Consider the following 21,218-nt stretch of genomic DNA (forward strand, 5'->3'; position numbering starts at 1 on the left):
TCAGTCTTTAGAATCCAGTGCTGGACGTAAGCCTCCCCTAATGTGCACCACTCTGTCCGGTCATGCGCCCTCTGAACCTGGTTGGAGAGCTGCCTGTGCTCCTTTTGCCGCGACGTGGTCGCCATTCGAGGATCTGTCTTCCTCATTTTTTCTTGGTCCTCCTTACAATATGGTCATTACCACTTTCGCTTGCAAATTTTGCGAGCTATATCAGTTCGTCTACATATTTCATCGTGTCGGATTTTATTACGTAGACAAGACGAGAAGATACTTTGTGATTTCTCGAAGGCTGCCCAATCGAGGTGTATTCTACGACTTACCTCACACTCGAAGCTGGACTTACCCACTCTGATCAACTTTCCCAGCTAAATGTACTAATCGACCACTGCTAGAGTACTGTCTGGTACCGTCATTAAGGCTGGGTACGTTTGTAACATGGAAATTAGACATCTTTGTCATGGATTGTTGTTAAAGATCTTTGTCTTCCCTAGTGGAAATAATTGTTTGAAAAAATATTGATAAATCTTTTAAAGTTTCCATAACTCTGCAAAAAATCTTAAAAAAAATTCATAAGCCTTAAATAAGACTTTGAAAATAATTAATCTTTATAACTCTGTAAAACCGAAGTTCTTTTAAAAGTGTCAGACCTATGAAGATTTTTCATTGTACATAATCATTTTAAGACTCACTTGTTGTGAGGCGCTATAGAAGTTGCCAAGAATAGTGTTAAGTCCTTTCGAAATCTTCCAAATCGAAGGTGTTTGAGGTGTTCGCCATTGATGTTTATACCTTGCCCTTCCCACTCCATCAGCTTAAACAAAACATCAACTTAAAATTAAAGAGAGAGTTCATCATGAAAAACTTCTCCTTTTTTGAGAAGTTACGAGCAAGTGGCTTCAGTGGTTTTGTTGTCCGAACCCATCGTGAACTTTCTGCTCGTCGCCATCGCGCCTTCTCAGTCTTGCAATGAAATAACATTAATATTTATACTAGAATATACCTATAAATTGAAACCTAATACCTATTTGAATTAATAAATACATTTTGTTAGCATAAGAAATGATTAACCCTTTATAATAAATACTGAAGAAGTGAAGAAGAATTGTTATAATAATTATTATACATACACATGATATAGGTACATAATTATTTACGTTTATATTTTCTATACAGCTCCAGCAGCAGGTGAAAAATATTTTTAAAATTCTCACCTCAGGCCTCAGGCTCAAGCTATTACTAGCATTCCACCCCGGCTTTGCACGGGTATTTAACAAAAATTTCAAAACATTTTTTTCTTTTTGAAAATATAGCCTATGTCACCCGCGGATAGTGTAGCTTCCCAACAGTGAAAGAATTTTTCAAATCAGTTCAGTAGTTTCGGTGCCTGTTTATTGCAAACAAACTAATCAAAAAAATCAAATCTTTAGTAAGAACTAAAGATCATTGGTCTAGTCTCTAGTCACCAGACTCTAGGGTCCTGTCTGTGTTATCTGTGATTCTGTGTACAGCAATCAAAGAGTATATGACATTATGACAGCAATTAAAGCAGCGACATGAAATTGGAAATTCATAACAAAATACGTCTTTAGCATTATTTTGTATTAAATATACGACAGGGCTAAGTAATAATTAGTCTTATACGCCTAAAAAATGTCTGACGACGAGGTTATACGGTTTGAAATTACCGACTATGATTTGGATAATGAATTCAACCCTAACAGAAATCGGAGAGCTAAGAAAGAACAACAGATATATGGTTTGTGATTATTTCCATTATTTGTTGCTATTTATTTAATGTATATTTTGTAATGTACTACGTTATGGGCTACAAGAAATCTTAGTTACCACACAAGTTGTTGATGTATTTATTTGTAGTTTCTATACTTTTTCAGTAATACGTTTTTAAAAAATATACTAATAGAAGTTTTATTTATATATCAAAATATTTCACTAGACTTCATAATCTAAACAATTTGTTTGTAAAAGATATTCCATGCAGTTTATATTGTTTTCAGGTGTATGGGCAAAAGACAGCGATGAGGAAGATAATGAAGACAATATCAGGCAGAGAACTCGGAAACCGAAAGACTTCTCTGCACCAATTGGTTTTGTTGCTGGCGGTGTCCAACAAGCAGGAAAGAAAAAAGAGAAGGAAAATAAAGGTAATCTATACACATAGGAAACATGCCCATTATTCCATTTTTTTTTTTTTTTTTTTTATGTCACTAGGTCGGCAAACAAGCGTACGGCTCACCTGATGGTAAGCGGTTACCGTAGCTTATAGACACCTGCAACACCAGAAACATCGCAAGCGTGTTGCCGACCCAATCCCCAATCCCCCCAGGAGCTCTGGTCACCTTACTCACCAACAGGAACACAATACTGCCTGAAAACAGTATTATTTTGCTGTGATCTTCTGTAAGGTCGAGGTACTACCCCAGTCGGGCTGCTCCATATTTTGAGCAGGAAATTCCTGCTGTGCCCTACCTCAGTTAAAGTTTATTGAAAAATGTTATATATAAGTTATTAAAGTTTATACTGTAACTTGCTTTATATATTGTATCGGTGACTACTTTTATTTTCTATTTTTCCTTCAACTAATAATATTTCAATATCTGCATGTAAAAGTAATCATTTTATTAAACTGATTTAAAATTTCAGAATTATTAGAAAAATCAGAAGCATCTACATCTCGTCTTAATTATGTGGACAGCTCTGATGAAGAAGGGCAGGCTGTTAATCCGGATGAAAGAGAGACTGCTGGCATCCGACGTGCGGGGCAAGGTTTGAAAGGGATTAACCTGGGAGGGAGTGTTGGGGCGTGGGAAAAACATACCAAAGGCATTGGTGCTAAGTTGTTGTTGCAGGTAATTTATTTCTAAAACTAAAAAATAGAAATTTTGTTTTAAAAGCAGTTGCAAAAAACTTAAAACTGTTTTGATAACATTTGTTAAAAGAAACAAAGAATATTTATGAACAAAAAATCTCTCAGCTTTTTTTTTTGTCAGTAGTGTGTAAAAGCTAAACATAATAATAAGTAATGATAGCTAAAATTATCTTTCTCCTACACGCGAAAAGAGGCCTATGCCCAGCTGTGGGATATTACAGATTGAAGCGCAGTGTAAGCGTAAACGTAACTAAAATTACGAAGCACATCTGCATGTGCTGTAAAAAGTTATTAGTAAACAAGAAATAAACATTAGTTGTTTGTTCTAGATGGGGTACCAACCTGGCAAAGGTTTAGGTAAAGACCTTCAAGGTATATCGGCTCCTGTGGAGGCTACTGTCAGAAAAGGCAGGGGTGCGATTGGAGCTTATGGACCAGAGAAAGCTGCGGTAAGTTTTATAGAGGCTTTATTAATTACTGATTTTCATGCACGTTTGCATAATATTTCATTTTGAGCTTGATAGTAAAAAAAAAAATCCATACTTATATTTCACAATATTTTCTAATTATATCTTACTTAATTTAAAGGTAATGTTTAATTTTTAGCAAAAAGCAAAGAAGGAAGAGGAACGTCGTTTGAAAGAGAAAGAAGAAGATGAGAAAGGGACAAAAGACAAGACATGTAATTGGAAAAAGTCACATAAAGGTCGTTACTTCTATAAGGATGCTGCAGATGTCATACAAGAGGGTAAACCCACCATGCATACTATTAGCAGGTATTGGTTTGATACACACACATTTTCAGGAAAAAAAACATTGGAAATGAGAGATATGTTTTGATTAGATCCTTTCTACAACAAGTAGTACAAAGTATAATATAATATAACTTTCTATCTAAAATTTTTGCAAAATTTTCCATAATAGAGGTCTGTTTCATCAGTGGCTGATAAAAATGTTGTATGTTGTACGTAACTACCCTTTTTTCTTTGGGTTTCTGGAAAAGCCTAGCTAGATATTTACTCAACGTTACAGAAGATCTCAGCTAAATAACACTGCTCTCAAGTAAAGAGCGCATGCGGAGGGTCGACAACATTATTGTAATTCTTCTGGTGTTGCAGGCGTTTATAAGTTACGGGGACTGCTTAATGCATCAAACGGACCCTAGGCTTTCAGTTAAACAACCCTAAAATTATATCTTACATCATCAAATATACAACTCCTAATATATTTTATCAATCTATATGCCATTTCTGTTTTTGCAGTAACGAGCTGTCTCGCGTGCCCGTGATCGACCTCACGGGTCGCGAGAAGAAGGTCCTCAGCGGGTACCACGCGCTGCGGGCTGCCGCGCCGCGCTACGAGCACGAGCCGCGCCGGGACTGCACGCGCTTCGCCGCGCCCGAGCTGTCGCACAACCTGCAGCTCATGGTGGACTGCTGCGAGCAGGTACTGCGCCCACTACCACTACCACTACCACTACCGCTACCACGCTACGAGCACGAGCCGCGCCGGGACTGCACGCGCTTCGCCGCGCCCGAGCTGTCGCACAACCTGCAGCTCATGGTGGACTGCTGCGAGCAGGTACTGCGCCCACTACCACTACCACTACCACTACCGCTACCACGCTACGAGCACGAGCCGCGCCGGGACTGCACGCGCTTCGCCGCGCCCGAGCTGTCGCACAACCTGCAGCTCATGGTGGACTGCTGCGAGCAGGTACTGCGCCCACTACCACTACCACTACCACTACCGCTACCACGCTACGAGCACGAGCCGCGCCGGGACTGCACGCGCTTCGCCGCGCCCGAGCTGTCGCACAACCTGCAGCTCATGGTGGACTGCTGCGAGCAGGTACTGCGCCCACTACCACTACCACTACCACTACCGCTACCACGCTACGAGCACGAGCCGCGCCGGGACTGCACGCGCTTCGCCGCGCCCGAGCTGTCGCACAACCTGCAGCTCATGGTGGACTGCTGCGAGCAGGTACTGCGCCCACTACCACTACCACTACCACTACCGCTACCACGCTACGAGCACGAGCCGCGCCGGGACTGCACGCGCTTCGCCGCGCCCGAGCTGTCGCACAACCTGCAGCTCATGGTGGACTGCTGCGAGCAGGTACTGCGCCCACTACCACTACCACTACCACTACCGCTACCACGCTACGAGCACGAGCCGCGCCGGGACTGCACGCGCTTCGCCGCGCCCGAGCTGTCGCACAACCTGCAGCTCATGGTGGACTGCTGCGAGCAGGTACTGCGCCCACTACCACTACCACTACCACTACCGCTACCACGCTACGAGCACGAGCCGCGCCGGGACTGCACGCGCTTCGCCGCGCCCGAGCTGTCGCACAACCTGCAGCTCATGGTGGACTGCTGCGAGCAGGTACTGCGCCCACTACCACTACCACTACCACTACCGCTACCACGCTACGAGCACGAGCCGCGCCGGGACTGCACGCGCTTCGCCGCGCCCGAGCTGTCGCACAACCTGCAGCTCATGGTGGACTGCTGCGAGCAGGTACTGCGCCCACTACCACTACCACTACCACTACCGCTACCACGCTACGAGCACGAGCCGCGCCGGGACTGCACGCGCTTCGCCGCGCCCGAGCTGTCGCACAACCTGCAGCTCATGGTGGACTGCTGCGAGCAGGTACTGCGCCCACTACCACTACCACTACCACTACCGCTACCACGCTACGAGCACGAGCCGCGCCGGGACTGCACGCGCTTCGCCGCGCCCGAGCTGTCGCACAACCTGCAGCTCATGGTGGACTGCTGCGAGCAGGTACTGCGCCCACTACCACTACCACTACCACTACCGCTACCACGCTACGAGCACGAGCCGCGCCGGGACTGCACGCGCTTCGCCGCGCCCGAGCTGTCGCACAACCTGCAGCTCATGGTGGACTGCTGCGAGCAGGTACTGCGCCCACTACCACTACCACTACCACTACCGCTACCACGCTACGAGCACGAGCCGCGCCGGGACTGCACGCGCTTCGCCGCGCCCGAGCTGTCGCACAACCTGCAGCTCATGGTGGACTGCTGCGAGCAGGTACTGCGCCCACTACCACTACCACTACCACTACCGCTACCACGCTACGAGCACGAGCCGCGCCGGGACTGCACGCGCTTCGCCGCGCCCGAGCTGTCGCACAACCTGCAGCTCATGGTGGACTGCTGCGAGCAGGTACTGCGCCCACTACCACTACCACTACCACTACCGCTACCACGCTACGAGCACGAGCCGCGCCGGGACTGCACGCGCTTCGCCGCGCCCGAGCTGTCGCACAACCTGCAGCTCATGGTGGACTGCTGCGAGCAGGTACTGCGCCCACTACCACTACCACTACCACTACCGCTACCACGCTACGAGCACGAGCCGCGCCGGGACTGCACGCGCTTCGCCGCGCCCGAGCTGTCGCACAACCTGCAGCTCATGGTGGACTGCTGCGAGCAGGTACTGCGCCCACTACCACTACCACTACCACTACCGCTACCACGCTACGAGCACGAGCCGCGCCGGGACTGCACGCGCTTCGCCGCGCCCGAGCTGTCGCACAACCTGCAGCTCATGGTGGACTGCTGCGAGCAGGTACTGCGCCCACTACCACTACCACTACCACTACCGCTACCACGCTACGAGCACGAGCCGCGCCGGGACTGCACGCGCTTCGCCGCGCCCGAGCTGTCGCACAACCTGCAGCTCATGGTGGACTGCTGCGAGCAGGTACTGCGCCCACTACCACTACCACTACCACTACCGCTACCACGCTACGAGCACGAGCCGCGCCGGGACTGCACGCGCTTCGCCGCGCCCGAGCTGTCGCACAACCTGCAGCTCATGGTGGACTGCTGCGAGCAGGTACTGCGCCCACTACCACTACCACTACCACTACCGCTACCACGCTACGAGCACGAGCCGCGCCGGGACTGCACGCGCTTCGCCGCGCCCGAGCTGTCGCACAACCTGCAGCTCATGGTGGACTGCTGCGAGCAGGTACTGCGCCCACTACCACTACCACTACCACTACCGCTACCACGCTACGAGCACGAGCCGCGCCGGGACTGCACGCGCTTCGCCGCGCCCGAGCTGTCGCACAACCTGCAGCTCATGGTGGACTGCTGCGAGCAGGTACTGCGCCCACTACCACTACCACTACCACTACCGCTACCACGCTACGAGCACGAGCCGCGCCGGGACTGCACGCGCTTCGCCGCGCCCGAGCTGTCGCACAACCTGCAGCTCATGGTGGACTGCTGCGAGCAGGTACTGCGCCCACTACCACTACCACTACCACTACCGCTACCACGCTACGAGCACGAGCCGCGCCGGGACTGCACGCGCTTCGCCGCGCCCGAGCTGTCGCACAACCTGCAGCTCATGGTGGACTGCTGCGAGCAGGTACTGCGCCCACTACCACTACCACTACCACTACCGCTACCACGCTACGAGCACGAGCCGCGCCGGGACTGCACGCGCTTCGCCGCGCCCGAGCTGTCGCACAACCTGCAGCTCATGGTGGACTGCTGCGAGCAGGTACTGCGCCCACTACCACTACCACTACCACTACCGCTACCACGCTACGAGCACGAGCCGCGCCGGGACTGCACGCGCTTCGCCGCGCCCGAGCTGTCGCACAACCTGCAGCTCATGGTGGACTGCTGCGAGCAGGTACTGCGCCCACTACCACTACCACTACCACTACCGCTACCACGCTACGAGCACGAGCCGCGCCGGGACTGCACGCGCTTCGCCGCGCCCGAGCTGTCGCACAACCTGCAGCTCATGGTGGACTGCTGCGAGCAGGTACTGCGCCCACTACCACTACCACTACCACTACCGCTACCACGCTACGAGCACGAGCCGCGCCGGGACTGCACGCGCTTCGCCGCGCCCGAGCTGTCGCACAACCTGCAGCTCATGGTGGACTGCTGCGAGCAGGTACTGCGCCCACTACCACTACCGCCAAACGATATTCAGATCACTGTAGGGCTTAACCATTATAAATAGACTTCCACTGGTTATCACATATATCATGAATAATTATTACTTTTTAGGATATCATCCAAAACGCTCGTGAACTACAGCAAGCGGAAGACGAGATAGTAGTTCTGGAGAGGGACTTCGAGGAGTACCAAAAGAAGTTACGTGAAGAAGACCAGGTTATTGAGAAGGTGCAGGCTATAATATCGCGTGTCGAAACTCTAAACAAGCCTGACGTGTCATTGGAAACCGCTTTTGAAGTGCTGTCAGATTTGAAGGTATGTCGAATTGATAACTTTTAGAATGTGTACCAGTTAAATACTTTTATGTGTTAAAAAAGCATACGTCTACTTTCATTAGGTTTTTAGGATCATAAAATTTATTTATTACACACTTCAGCCTAGTACTAGCCTAATGGTTGGTGACCACAGGGCTGGCTTTGTCGCGCCAAAGACGCTGCTGTGTCCTTGGTCCTTATTGTTTTTATTATTTTCTTTACAGGAAACATTCCCTCTAGAATACGAAATGTTCGGTCTCGGTACGATCGGTGGTAACATAGTGAGTCCGCTATTCAGTGCGATGATGGCCAACTGGAACCCGCTCCAAAACCCCGATCTACCGGTGCCTACCTTCCTCAAGTGGAGGCCGCTGCTGGCCGAGGAGTCCTACAACACGCTGCTATGGCAACACTTCGTGCCTCACATCGCGACCGCTGCTGAGTAAGATTTTTGACTGAAACTCTTAGCCCATTTTTAAATTTGACTTCGAGAGCTACTTTAATAGATTCGTTCTGCATCTTACTATTTATGAGTGCGTAAGCTCAGCTATAATTTAAAATGAAAATGTTTTATGAGAAAAATATTTTTTTTTCCATGTGCGGTTCTTTAGTTTTATGCGGCAGTTAGTGTTAATATCTTATCTTTATCGGCGTTTTTAGGGCTGAGAAAAATAGTATTGGACGGATATGTCGAAATACGTTGCCAAAGTAGCTCGTATATTGTAACAAAGTAAAATTGAAAAAAGCGGTAGGATTTTTATTTTCTGGTGGAACCTGATCAGTAACACTTGCAGAACTCCCCATCGGAAGGAACGCAGCTAGATTTTATAAATAAAAATGAGACTCCAAATGTGTTGTGACAAAGCGTATCACTCGAGAACACCTGGTTCGATTCGGGAAATTATAGGATTTCAAGTCTTTCATTATCATCATCATCATCATCATCATCATTCCAGCCTATTGCAGTCCACTGCTGGACATAGGCCTCCATAAGTTCGCGCCGAAAATGCGTGAACTCGTGTGATTTGTCCATAGTCACCACCCTGGGCAGGCGGGTTGGTCACCGCAGGGCTGGCTTTGTCGCACCGAAGACGCTGCTGCCCGTCTTCGGTCTGTATATTTCAAAGCCAGCGGTTAGATGGTTATCCCGCCACCGGTCGGCTTCTTAAGTTCCAAGGTGGTAGCGGAACTGTGTTATCCCTTAGTCGCCTCTTACGACACCCACGGCAAGAGAGGGGGTGGCCATATTGTTGATGACGCAGGTCGTGGGAGCCGCGCGCGCCGGGCGGGCTGCTGGCGGCGCTGCAGGCGTGGCGCGGCGCGGCGCCCGCCTGGCTGCTGCGCGCCGCCGCCGCGCGCCACGCCGCGCCCGCGCTGCTGGCCGCCGTGCGCGCCTGGGACCCCACGCGCGACACGCTGCCGCTGCACCGCTGGGTGCTGCCGTGGCACGCGCTGGCGCCCGAGGCGCTGGCGGCCGCCGTGTACCCGCTCATCCGCTCGCGGCTGGCGGCGGCGCTGGCGGCCTGGCACCCGGCCGACCAGTCGGCGCGCCCGCTGCTGGCCGCCTGGCGCGCCGCCTGGGGGCCGGCGCTGGCGCCGCTGCTGCACCACCACGTGCTGCCCAAGCTGGAGCACTGCCTGCGCACCGCGCCCGTCGAGCTGGTCGGCCGGGAGAACGGTGAGCGCTCCGCTGGAGTAAAGCTGTAGATTAAGAACCATCGAGTTTCGGGACTTTGGGGCAAAGGGGGGAGAGAGGGTGGGGGACGCTACCCCCGGTACCACTCCCACACTTCGGAACCCCATCGTTATGAAGATATCCATGGTTAAAGTTTTGAGATTAGATGAACTATTTCGAAGCTTTCATAGGTTATTTTTACATTTCCCAAGCATTTTTTACACATTTCACACGTTATTTTCACAAGTTATTTTTTAAACAGGAGTACGTAAAAACGATCTCGACTGCTAGATCAACAAACGATACAACTTACGTTACTCAAGCTCCGTTCCGTAACTTTCACATGTTATTTTCACATTTCACACGTTATTTTCACAAGTTAATTTTGAACAGAAGTACGTAAAAACGATCTTAACTGCAAGATCAACAAACGATACAACTTACGTTACTCATGCTCCGTTCCGTAGCTTCCACGTGTTATTTTCACATTTTGCACGTTATTTTCACATTTCACACGTTAATTTAACGTTTTCACACGGTTTTGTAACAAACGATACAACTGATGTTTAAAGACAGAGATAGAAGCTTTAAAAAAAAATGACGCGCCATTTATCGTTTCGCTCCAAAGCGATGTAAGCATAAATTTATTGTTTTTGTCTAAATAACTGTAAAAAGCAAAGGTCTAAGACCATACAGCCTTATTTTATATTATGTTTCTAACTTAAATATATTTTATTTTTACCTATTTACGATATATACGAAAAATATTCAATATTCAGTTCATTTTTAATAATTGTTACTAAACATATAACAATAAATAAGGTAAAATAAAAATATATTATAGTGAAAAACATGACGCGAATTAAATTAAAAGTCACAGTCCCCCCCCCCCCTCCCCCTTCCTTGATCAATCATGATTATTTTCCGAATCCCTTCCCTTTTTAGCCTGACGTAATTGACGGATGACCCCTTGTGTCTTGTGTAAAAATAAAGTTAAATACACAGTGAGTACTTGACACACAAAAACAAATTTAAACCCCCCCCCCCCCCAGCGGCGTGGCAGTGGTGCGTGCAGTGGCTGGATCTGCTGGGCGCGCCCACGCTGGCGGCGCTGGCGGGCCGCGCGCTGCTGCCGCGCTGGCTGGGCGCGCTGGCCGCCTGGCTCAACACGCAGCCGCCGCACGCCACCGTGCTGGCGTCCTACGCGGACTTCCGGGTACGTGCAGGGCGCTGCGGGCCGGGATACTGAGGGCCGGGATACTGAGAGCCAGGATACTGCGGGTCAGGATACTGAAGGCCAGGATACTGAGGGCCGGGATACTGCGGGTCAGGATACTGAAGGCCAGGATACTGAGGGCCGGGATACTGCGGGTCAGGATACTGAAGGCCAGGATACTGAGGGTCAGGATACTGAGGGCCGGGATACTGAGGTTGTGCACAGCACGATACAGCTGTGCATTTGGGAAAGCGCCTCAATCTCACAGAAGAAAAACACAGCAAAATACACTGCTTTCAAGTCGTGCTATGTTGCTGCTCTACTTTCTTGTGTAACCACTTACCATCAAATGGACAGTACACTTATTTGCCGACCTATTCGAGTAAAACAACGTCTCTCCCACTTCGTTCTCCATCTTTACCATCCAATCTATTAGTAGAGATGACACGTGAAAGAGTACCCCTACTATCGAGAAATTTTTCTTACTGTACCTACTATCATTAATTTTTTTTTCTGTTAAAAAATAGTGATTAATGATATTGTAATGTGTGAATGTGAATAAGTAAAAGTGTTTGCTGTGTGGTTACGGCATCAAAGAATATAGCCACCCCCTCTCTTCCCGTGGATGTCGTAAGAGGCGTCTAAGGGACAACACAGTTCCGCTACCACCTTGGAACTTAAAACGCCGATCGATGGCGGGATAACCATCCAACTGCTGGCTTTGAAATACACAGGCCGAAGACGGGCAGCAGCGTCTTCAGTGCGACAAAGCCAGCCCTGCGATCACCAACCCGCCTGCCCAGCGTGGTGACTATGGGCAAAACACATGAGTTCACGCCATTTTTGGCGCGATTAGCGATAGGCTGATGTGATGATGAAATAGAGTAAAAAGCATTCTACAAGAAAATTAATTCGTTTCCATTTGCGGTTCTTTAATGGTATGCGGTAGTTAGTATTAATATTTCACTTTATAGACTTTTTAGGGCTAAGACATAGTATTGGACGATTATGCCAGAAGTACGTAGCTCGTACGTAGCTCGTATATTAAGACGAAGTGAAATTAAAATAGCGCTAGAATTTTATTTTCACCTGGAATGTGATCTATATCACCTACAAAACATCCCATTTGAAGGAATGCAATTATGATTCAAACACCTACACAAAATTGGTGTTATTAAAATATAGTCAGTCATAGTCACTCTCCCTATAAAGTTACTTCCCTAAAGTGACATAAAAAACTCAATAAATATCTTTACTTCATTAAGAAATTATCGCCACAAGAAGTTATATTTGTATGTAATCTGTTAACTTTCCATTATTGCAGAAAATGTTCCCAGAAGAGATCCTCAAAGAGCCAGTGGTGCGTGACGCTTTCAGAAAAGCTTTGGATATGATGAACAGAAGCACAGACATCGATTCCGTAGAACCGCCCCCTCCGCCGCGTTTCACACCCATAGAATCTAAAGAGACCTCCAAAATCGATATCCTGACTTCGATAGCTTCTCAGAAGAGCTTCTCAGAACTTCTAGAATCTAGATGTATAGAAAAGGGAATAACATTTGTCCCCATCGCAGGGAAGTATAGGGAAGGTCGACCTTTGTACAAGATTGGGGATCTGCAGTGCTATGTTATCAGAAATGTGATTATGTATTCCAATGACGTGGGTAGGACATTTGCTCCGATAGCTTTGGACAGGTTACTGAGTTTAGTTGAAGAATGACTTATCGATAAGAATAAATTATTTTAATATATCTGTGTTTTATTTATTTTTCTGCCTCATACTTTATTTATTCAATGTAAATTGTTCAAACAAATCAAGTGTTACCTCAATTATAGGCACATGCAGGTTACTATTACTTAAAATCAATGCAATTATTCTCTCCTACTTATTTGTATTAATTGGGATTGACGAAAATTCTGAAATCTTAATTACTTTTCAGTGTACCACAATATACCTTATCTAGATTATTTTTATATTATGTTGAAAATGAATATTTTGTTGTATTTGACCAGTTCGTCATGCTATGGTTACTTTCCTATTTTAGGCAATAAAAGCAATAAAATGTATAAGGGATAGGCTTCAGAATCGATTCGCACATCGCGCAGATGTGGCAAGAATACAAACTAAAATGTTATTCATGTACGGTACACATGAAATTGATGATTTTATGAGAATAATGGTTATATCAACGATTAACAAAAAAAAAAATTAAAAAAATGGCATCTATAGAGACTGCCGATAGAAGTGAAAACACCGAATTTTTAGTATTAAAATTTGAAATTTCATAATATTTGAATTAAAATTATGTGTGTAATGTCGCACAATACGTCAGCTGTATAGCTACAGATATACTGCTATAAGCATGTCGGTAACGCGAAGGCGAACGTACGAGATGTCACCATCCAACAAGCGTCTAACGCGCTCAGCACATGTCCAGTCGGCCACTAAGCGTGAGCGTGAGTCATCAGATGAGCATGTCGGTAATGCGAACCCATAAGATTTTCCCGTACCACAAAAATACCCAACGCAGCTAAAGAAATTTTCACTTCAATATAAAAGAAAATAGTCTTGTATGTACAGTAAAGAGTAAAATAACTTGCTTATACAGATGTACAACTACATGCGTCAACTCAATCATCAAAGAGTAAAATAACTTGCTTATACAGTCAATCATAAAGCACTAAATAAATTCAGTGCTTACCTTTTTACGCAGATTTGGTAAGTACAGGTACATTCTATTGTCATTGAGTATCCTTATCTATTTACTTCAAGAGAATATCAAGAATTATCTAAAAACTACTGGTACTATAAAGAAAAAAATCACACATCTCGAAAGTGTCTTGATAACAATATGTACTCATATCATCTAAGTTTATTATTTGTATTTACTTTTGTTATGACATAGTATTATTTGCATTTTTAATCCCTTAGTTACATTCACAGACACATTGAAGGCCTATGCTATATGCAGAAATTTTACTTCAGTCGTGTGGTCTGAATCACAGCCGTTTTTCAGTACTATTAGGTACTTTTTTACAAATAAAAAAAAACACTCGAAAGATAAATTAATTGCGTTTATTCAATAATAAATCAATACATATATTAAAAACGCAGTTAGCCTAATTTGTACTTATGAACATTTTTTATATATTATAAATTGTTAACTGTATAGGTACTTAAACTATTTTGCCCAAAACAATAATTTTGTATGTACATTGTAAGGAAGTGCGAACCTCGAATCGGGTTGGATTTAAAATCGTTTGGCACGAATTTATGGGTAAAAAGGGGATGGGGATTTTGGTTTTGATAGATTTTGTCTATTTGATATCCCAGTAATGAAGCAATGTATTTTTTTATTATAAGATACCCCATATAGCATGACTCATAACAAAAAATTACATAGGTATTACGTAGTACATATTATATATATTATAACTAATGTAAATAAATGTTGTAACCCTATGGAAAAAATCTCACGAAACATGGACAAATGCAGACCAAATTTTCATACCGAGTTATGAGAGCAGAAGAGATCTCGTAGACTCTCTCTCGATTTTCTATATAAAATACAAAGATACTTTTTGCATAATATTATTGCTTGACTAACTGAATATAGAACAAAAGTTTATCAAATATATTACAAAACAAGATTTGAAACTAAAACATTTAAATTTCATTTAACTTGTTTTATGTTGATTAATTATTATTATATAACGCCTTATTTATAAAACCTATTTTAATTGAAATAGCTCCAACTCCAACAGCTCTTATTAAAAAGTTCGTTATCCTTATTCGATTTCGATTAATTTATTATTTTTGTTTTTTTTTTTAATAGTGGAATTATATTCGTGGTATTAAAAATATTCGACTTAAAAATCTAAAACATGCCTTTTAATTTATTTTTAACATTTTAAAATATAAAATTAAACAACAATATATTTAATAAAAAACAATTCTATATAAAAGTGGAGTAATTTAATAGTAGATACTAACTAAAATAATTCGTTACAAAATATATTATATAAAATATTAACTAAATCTATTTTTGTTAGTATTTGGCACACAAAATGGCAAGTACAGTCCCAAATGAATATTACACATTAAGATTTTAGTCAAAAAAGTAAAAGACCAAACAGCCCAAAGAGCCGCGAACTTGTAACTTTCGTTTCACACTTTTTTTTTCGCGTACGCGTACAAATTAGATTAACGATATTTGAGTGATACTCGACTAGATTCAACTGCGTAGACGCGTAGAGCAGAGCGACTCTACTTTGGCACAAGATATTTATAAACTTTCTGTAACAGCTGTGAAGATCTGTTAGAATTGGCTTTTTATAAAACAATGACAATGAGGCAATATAAAAAAGTCCTGTGGTCTACAAATGTAATTAAATTTAGGCCTAACAATATGCTCTAATAAAAACAAAGCGATGATTAAAAATACGACGAATTAAACTTAAGTAATAATGGTACTGCTAACGATGCAGAGTTTAATTGCTCAAGATTATTATGGTATTATCTGATTTTGAGGTTTGTTGCCTAAATTTACAGACTAGATAAAATCTCTACGTTGTCCCTGTATGAGAATTATAAAGCCGAAAATTGATGATTATTACCTTGTGTACTCGTATCTCGATGTGTAATATTTCCTGCGTACTGTATGTTAGTTGGTGAATATTTTATTTTAGACTAGTATGATTTTGGTACTATTTAATATTTGGATAGATATAACACAATATTTAAGTATTAAATTCGATTTATTTTTAACACATTAGTTTCAATGTTTCATAAAGTAATTATTAGATTAATATCTCTCGTTCATTATATTTGAGAATGATACTCTGCAATGAAATATAAATATTTAATGGTGTAAAAATAGTGGCGGGCTAAAAGCCGAAACTTTTATATTTACTTACGAATTTATAGTCACGAAGATATCTATTGTAATACGAATTATATAGCTGTTGAAAGTTTAGACTTTGAAGTCATAAAATGCCTCAGTCCCAAAAGATTTCATTTTATCCTATTAACTAGTCCGTAGCGCAGTTTGTAGTGACCAGCTTCCTTGCTCCAAGTGTTGTGGGTATGATATAAATATATTTATTTTTATGTATTATATGTATGTATGTATATCGAAAACAAAAATGTAGCTATATCAGTCGACTGTTTCCGATAACAAGCATTAAGTTGCTAAATTTAGGAACAGACGACCGTGTGTATGTTGTACATATATGTAGATACATATATTATATTTATCTGTATTTTTTTCAGATAATGTAACATGTAGGGAAAATAATCCGCGACGCTATTTTTGTGACGATAAATTCGTAAACGAAATTTCAGCTATAGGTACCTACTGTAAAATTATATTGTGTACTCGTACATATCCGAAATTTACTATAATACCGGCGTTATTAATACTATGTACATAATGATTTTACTTCTAATTTATTAATAACGTGTAGTAGTGTGTGAGTATATTATTAACTATAACTATAGTATGTAGTGGAGTATATAATTATTTAGTTGCTAAATTGACTTTTATATGACAGCTAAAGCAGGGTCAAATTTAAAAAAGTATATGTGTGCAATTCGCATTCGCCAGAAGTGAAACATCTGAAAAGTCGTAATAAGGTAGGCCGTTGCGATTTGTTCTATCGACGATGATCAAATTGATAATTTATCTCACTCTCTTTTATACGTTTATTTCTTCGTGACGCATTTTCGTTTCATCGAGTTTCAAATCACAACGATTCTAAAGAAATTTCACTTCAAAAACAGTTGCTTAAAGCTGCTTTAAGCGATGCTGAAATTTATAGGCCCTGAAGCATTGGATGCCATTCGCCATACCAAGAGCAAAGTTGCAAAGTGATAGAGAATAGTTTATAGGACGAATGACAAGGCAGTAACGCGTCCAAATAATTCCAGTAGCAGCTAGTGTTGCAGACTGCGTCGGCGATACTTTTTCTAGAGGACGTCGATATTCATCAATTGACGTTATCACTAAAGCCTGTAATAATTTTAAGAAAAAGATGATTAGTTAGTTATACGCATCTTTGCTTAAGATTTAATTTTAAAAAGGCAACATCGGTTATCTACCTTTTTTGGATTTATAATTACGAGCTTTTGTTTATTGAACCATATCAAAAAGATTAAATTTAAGTAAAGAAGTATCGTATTGTCTTTGGTTCTATTTTTCATTAATTTTATTTCACCTTGTTCTATACTTTTTGATCCGGTATTTTTATTTCATCTTTGTTGCGGTTTGGATCTAAATTTCTATACGTACGTTTTGTTTTAACTGAAAGATTGTTTGTTTTAGTGACAATTCATAATTTTATATCATCGATCGCATTAATTAAGAAAACTTTTCGAAACAATAATATTGTATCTTTCAGAAAAAATCACTGACTTTTACCCTCGCCCAAACGCGGATAATGGAATATAACGAAAGAGGTCGAAAATGATTTCGAGCGACGGAATAATAATAGAAAGATTACAGGATTACTAGGGCTTAATTTAAAACTCGATTTTCTTGTCGAACTAATGAAATTAATATCCCAATTCAAAATACATAAAACACTTTCAATAATTTTCATGCTCTGGTTATATATTTTAATCTTTAGTATAATTATAGGTCTAAGACGTCTGATCTACTTGGCAGCAGGTACACAAAGTCAAGGCATCACCTAGTATCGATCAAGGTCAACGTTAGCGGTATTAGATGACCTTTCAATATTTTTTTATGGGATACCTAAAACTAATAAGGCCTTTATTCAATGCTAGTTTAAAATCACTATCGATACTTTATAAAGCCTATTTTACTTTTGAATGGCATTACATTTTAAGGTTAAAAATAATTATAAGATATTAAATATGTGTCGAGTTTTTTCGTGTCACGTGAGCAGTCACGTCACATCGTCTCGCTGGTTAGTCACGGAACGTTATGTTGGGTGCCATGACGTCATGTCACGTCGAGTCATTCATCTCAGCTCAGATCAGGTCAGGTCGAGTCATGTCATGTCAGGTCAGGACGAGTCATGTCAAGTCATTCACGTCAGGGCAGGTCAAATCATATCACATTAAATTACATTTGATGTATGATGTGGTATCGGTTCATAATGCTCATCGTTCTTCATAAATAATTTGAAAAAAATTTAAATAATTGTATCATAACTGAAATTGTACTGTAACGAATAATCATGTTAAATAAAATTAAAGATGTTTTATCTGCCACAAACAATTACTCATCATAAAAGAATAATAGTTTAATTACATTTAAATATTAATCTATAATAAATACATACATATAATATGACCAGAGTTAAGTGTACAACTTTTAGAGTTTAGGCTTTAACATTTTTTCTATTTGTCGTTAGTGATAGTAAGTTTACAATTATGGAAAAAATAGAATAAAAAGAAAAGAAATAAATGAAACAAAAATATATATTTTTCTAATCGACAAGAAAGTTTGTTACAAAAATAGTCAATATAATTTCGAGGAGATACGATATTTTAACATACCTATAATTTCTACATTTGCTTTTGCTAGTATGCGTATAATTGTTTATTTTCTTTAAAAAAAACCTGTTCAAACTACTACGAACTATTCAGAACAATTACTCTTGTGGAAGTCAAATACAAACTAATATTCAATTAATTAGGAAAGTTCCATTTATCATAAGAGTAAAAATAATCACATAAAACTGAAATAGTCCAGTTAAAACGTGTAGACATCTAAAAATATCACGGTTTTAAAATCCATTCCATAATCGCTAGTTATGTCATAATTTAAATTATTTGAAGATTCATCTAGATTTTGAAGAAATCCGCAAACATTAAGTATTATATCAATTTAATTACTTTTTGTTAGTTATAGATTTAAAAAAAATTAATCCTCCAGAACTTCCAGAAAGCTAACCTCACTTGTCATATCGGTCATTTTTACAAAAGGAAGTCATTCAAAGTAACTCTATATTATACGAGTTTTGCTCCATTAGTAAAAAGAGCGTATAGAAATAGCTCCGAATACAGAACAGTTTGTTCTGTATTCTGGGAGAAATAGTTATCAACGGTAATAAAATGTATTTAATTAAAATACGACCTCGTAATGAGATAAATAAACGTTTACCTACTGTGTAACAATTACACCGCATAATTTATTTTAGAATTATTGTCGTAATATGTCACTGGTAGCAATAAAGCGCGGTGAAATATGAATGTCCGCCATTTTAAAAAAAACCGTTTTTTTTTTTAATAAAATAAATGGAACCTTCCTATCTAAAAGTATCTATTTATACAATTTTCGTAATTCGTTGACCATGGTTTTATACCCAACCTTACTTGGCTTTGTCTGATAAAAATATTTTGCACAATTTATATTTATCACAGACTAATACCCATATATATGCTTTTCAACACAATTACCTTAAAATTCAATTACTTATATACAAGTAATATAATACAAGTTTCAACATTGAATAACAAAATTAACTTACAACAATAGACCATATAATAAAATATTTAATTCATTGAAAAATATTAATGAACCTGTCCAACTTTACGTAGTGATCTTTTGTATTATATATTTAGAACTATAGAAAAATAAATAAATACCCTTTGAGATTGTTATCTGTATATCTATCTAAATATGTAAGACTAACTATGAAATGTCATTTTTATAGAGGTATTACAGAAATGATTGTAACATTTATTTGTTTTCTTTATTTTTGTTCTGTTGGAATTTAATAGCCCTGCCTATCTGATATAAGCTTGTCATGGCTACAAATACGTTAACAGCAAATAAGCTGTAGTTTTTTGGTATGATTACAAGTGAGTAACGAGACCAAATGACACCCGTAGCCGCTAGTGATACAGATTGAGGAATGGACAATGTCTCCACAGGCCGACTCAAGTCACCTAACCCAGCCAACACCAAACCCTGAAATGATTATTATGATGTAGTTTTACAGTACAAAATTCAAATGATATGAAAAAATGCACTTTTAGAAACATAACATAAAAATGTTTTTAAAATATTGTTATCTATTTTTTTAGTTTACAGAACTTCAAAGTGTGGAAAGTTCTTTACTTTTTTATATACTAATTTTTTTACCTTAGCAAACACATGCAGTGTTCATTAGTTCGGAATTTGATTTCTAATAAAATAGTTTGTTTTTAAAGTTAACTTTCTATAATGAATTCAGTGCATGAATTATTTACTATAATGGAAGAAAAACCAATTTGAAATAAAGTTTATTAATATGAGAGATGAAAGTAAGTTTTGTCAACCAAATGGAAATTAAGAAATATGAAACATTTAAACGTAAAATACCCATCATCCAAAACGAAAATCATTTACAATCAATATATTATGTACAACTTAACACATTAATATTTATTTGTTACTTTCGTCGTGCATTTTATGAGATAATATAGTAATATATATTATATATGCATGTTATTATGATAGAGTCATTTATGCTTTTAAAACAAACGACTTTGTCATTATAATAATTAATAAGGTCACAGTGAAAAATCGACCTTGAACATCAACTTACCCATTTAAACGCTGGAGCCCAGAAGAATATCGTTTTAGGACCTATGAGTAAAATTTCCAATTAACTTTAAACGTAATTTACTTGCGTAACATTTAATATATTCGTAAGAATTTAATTTTTTTCTCACCAGCTTCGTGTTCCCATAAAGGACGCAATTTTGACGGGACAAATTTATCAGCGACTAGAATTACCGCTCTGTAGATTTTAGACATTTTTGTGTTTTATAGGTTTGTTGATGTATATTTAATATTTCTATAAAATGTAACCAACTATGCTCTGAACATAACGACCCGAATCGGCCGTGATAAGACCTTGAGCTAATGTTGACGTTTTACGTGATAATGATAAGACATTTGACGTTCACGGTTCAGCTTACCATTGCAATATTTTTGTTTCTAGTGTTTCTACAACATTTAGATACTAAATTGTAAATTCTATTCAAATTAAAAGAAATAAATGTTATTGTTAATATTTTTTATTATAATTTTATTTTCAGCTATAATTTTGTTGTTACATAAGTACTTATCACTTAAAAGAGTTTAAAGTGTTGTTTTCAACTTTTCACTAAGTTTTCACTTGTTAAATAAAAAGTAACGTTAGGAAG

General features: G+C 40.8%; 2 protein-coding genes across 2 annotated transcripts; one reads left to right on the forward strand and one right to left on the reverse strand.

Annotated features, from left to right (window-relative positions):
• The first annotated feature begins 1,486 nt into the window (after positions 1-1,486).
• LOC123664166 (septin-interacting protein 1) lies at positions 1,487-12,804 on the forward strand. Its single transcript, XM_045598765.1, has 11 exons — positions 1,487-1,756; positions 2,016-2,162; positions 2,662-2,867; positions 3,217-3,336; positions 3,494-3,663; positions 4,150-4,333; positions 7,960-8,163; positions 8,387-8,604; positions 9,425-9,840; positions 10,890-11,053; positions 12,378-12,804. Exons 1-11 carry the CDS (start codon positions 1,651-1,653, stop codon positions 12,771-12,773), a joined length of 2,331 nt encoding a protein of 776 aa, XP_045454721.1. The 5' UTR covers positions 1,487-1,650; the 3' UTR covers positions 12,774-12,804.
• Positions 12,805-18,486: 5,682 nt separating this feature from the next.
• On the reverse strand, positions 18,487-20,977 carry LOC123664074 (mitochondrial pyruvate carrier 2-like). Its single transcript, XM_045598691.1, has 3 exons — positions 20,742-20,977; positions 20,615-20,655; positions 18,487-19,995 (listed from the first exon to the last, which is right to left on the reverse strand). The coding sequence occupies exons 1-3, from the start codon at positions 20,824-20,826 to the stop codon at positions 19,765-19,767; spliced, it is 357 nt and encodes a 118-aa protein (XP_045454647.1). The 5' UTR covers positions 20,827-20,977; the 3' UTR covers positions 18,487-19,764.
• Positions 20,978-21,218: the final 241 nt, after the last annotated feature.

This window comes from Melitaea cinxia, chromosome 21 (assembly GCF_905220565.1).
Source record: "Melitaea cinxia chromosome 21, ilMelCinx1.1, whole genome shotgun sequence".
Taxonomy (NCBI): Eukaryota; Metazoa; Arthropoda; class Insecta; order Lepidoptera; family Nymphalidae; genus Melitaea; species Melitaea cinxia.

Excerpts from the sequence above, each read along its gene's own strand:
- LOC123664166 (XM_045598765.1), top strand. The coding sequence starts at position 1,651 with ATGTCTGACGACGAGGTTATACGGTTTGAAATTACCGACTATGATTTG. Across the intron at positions 8,605-9,424 it reads CACATCGCGACCGCTGCTGA|GTCGTGGGAGCCGCGCGCGC; the intron begins GTAAGATTTTTG and ends TTGATGACGCAG. Across the intron at positions 9,841-10,889 it reads GCTGGTCGGCCGGGAGAACG|CGGCGTGGCAGTGGTGCGTG; the intron begins GTGAGCGCTCCG and ends CCCCCCCCCCAG.
- LOC123664074 (XM_045598691.1), bottom strand. The coding sequence starts at position 20,826 with ATGTCTAAAATCTACAGAGCGGTAATTCTAGTCGCTGATAAATTTGTC. Across the intron at positions 20,656-20,741 it reads TTTATGGGAACACGAAGCTG|GTCCTAAAACGATATTCTTC; the intron begins GTGAGAAAAAAA and ends TTTTACTCATAG. Across the intron at positions 19,996-20,614 it reads GGGCTCCAGCGTTTAAATGG|GGTTTGGTGTTGGCTGGGTT; the intron begins GTAAGTTGATGT and ends TAATCATTTCAG.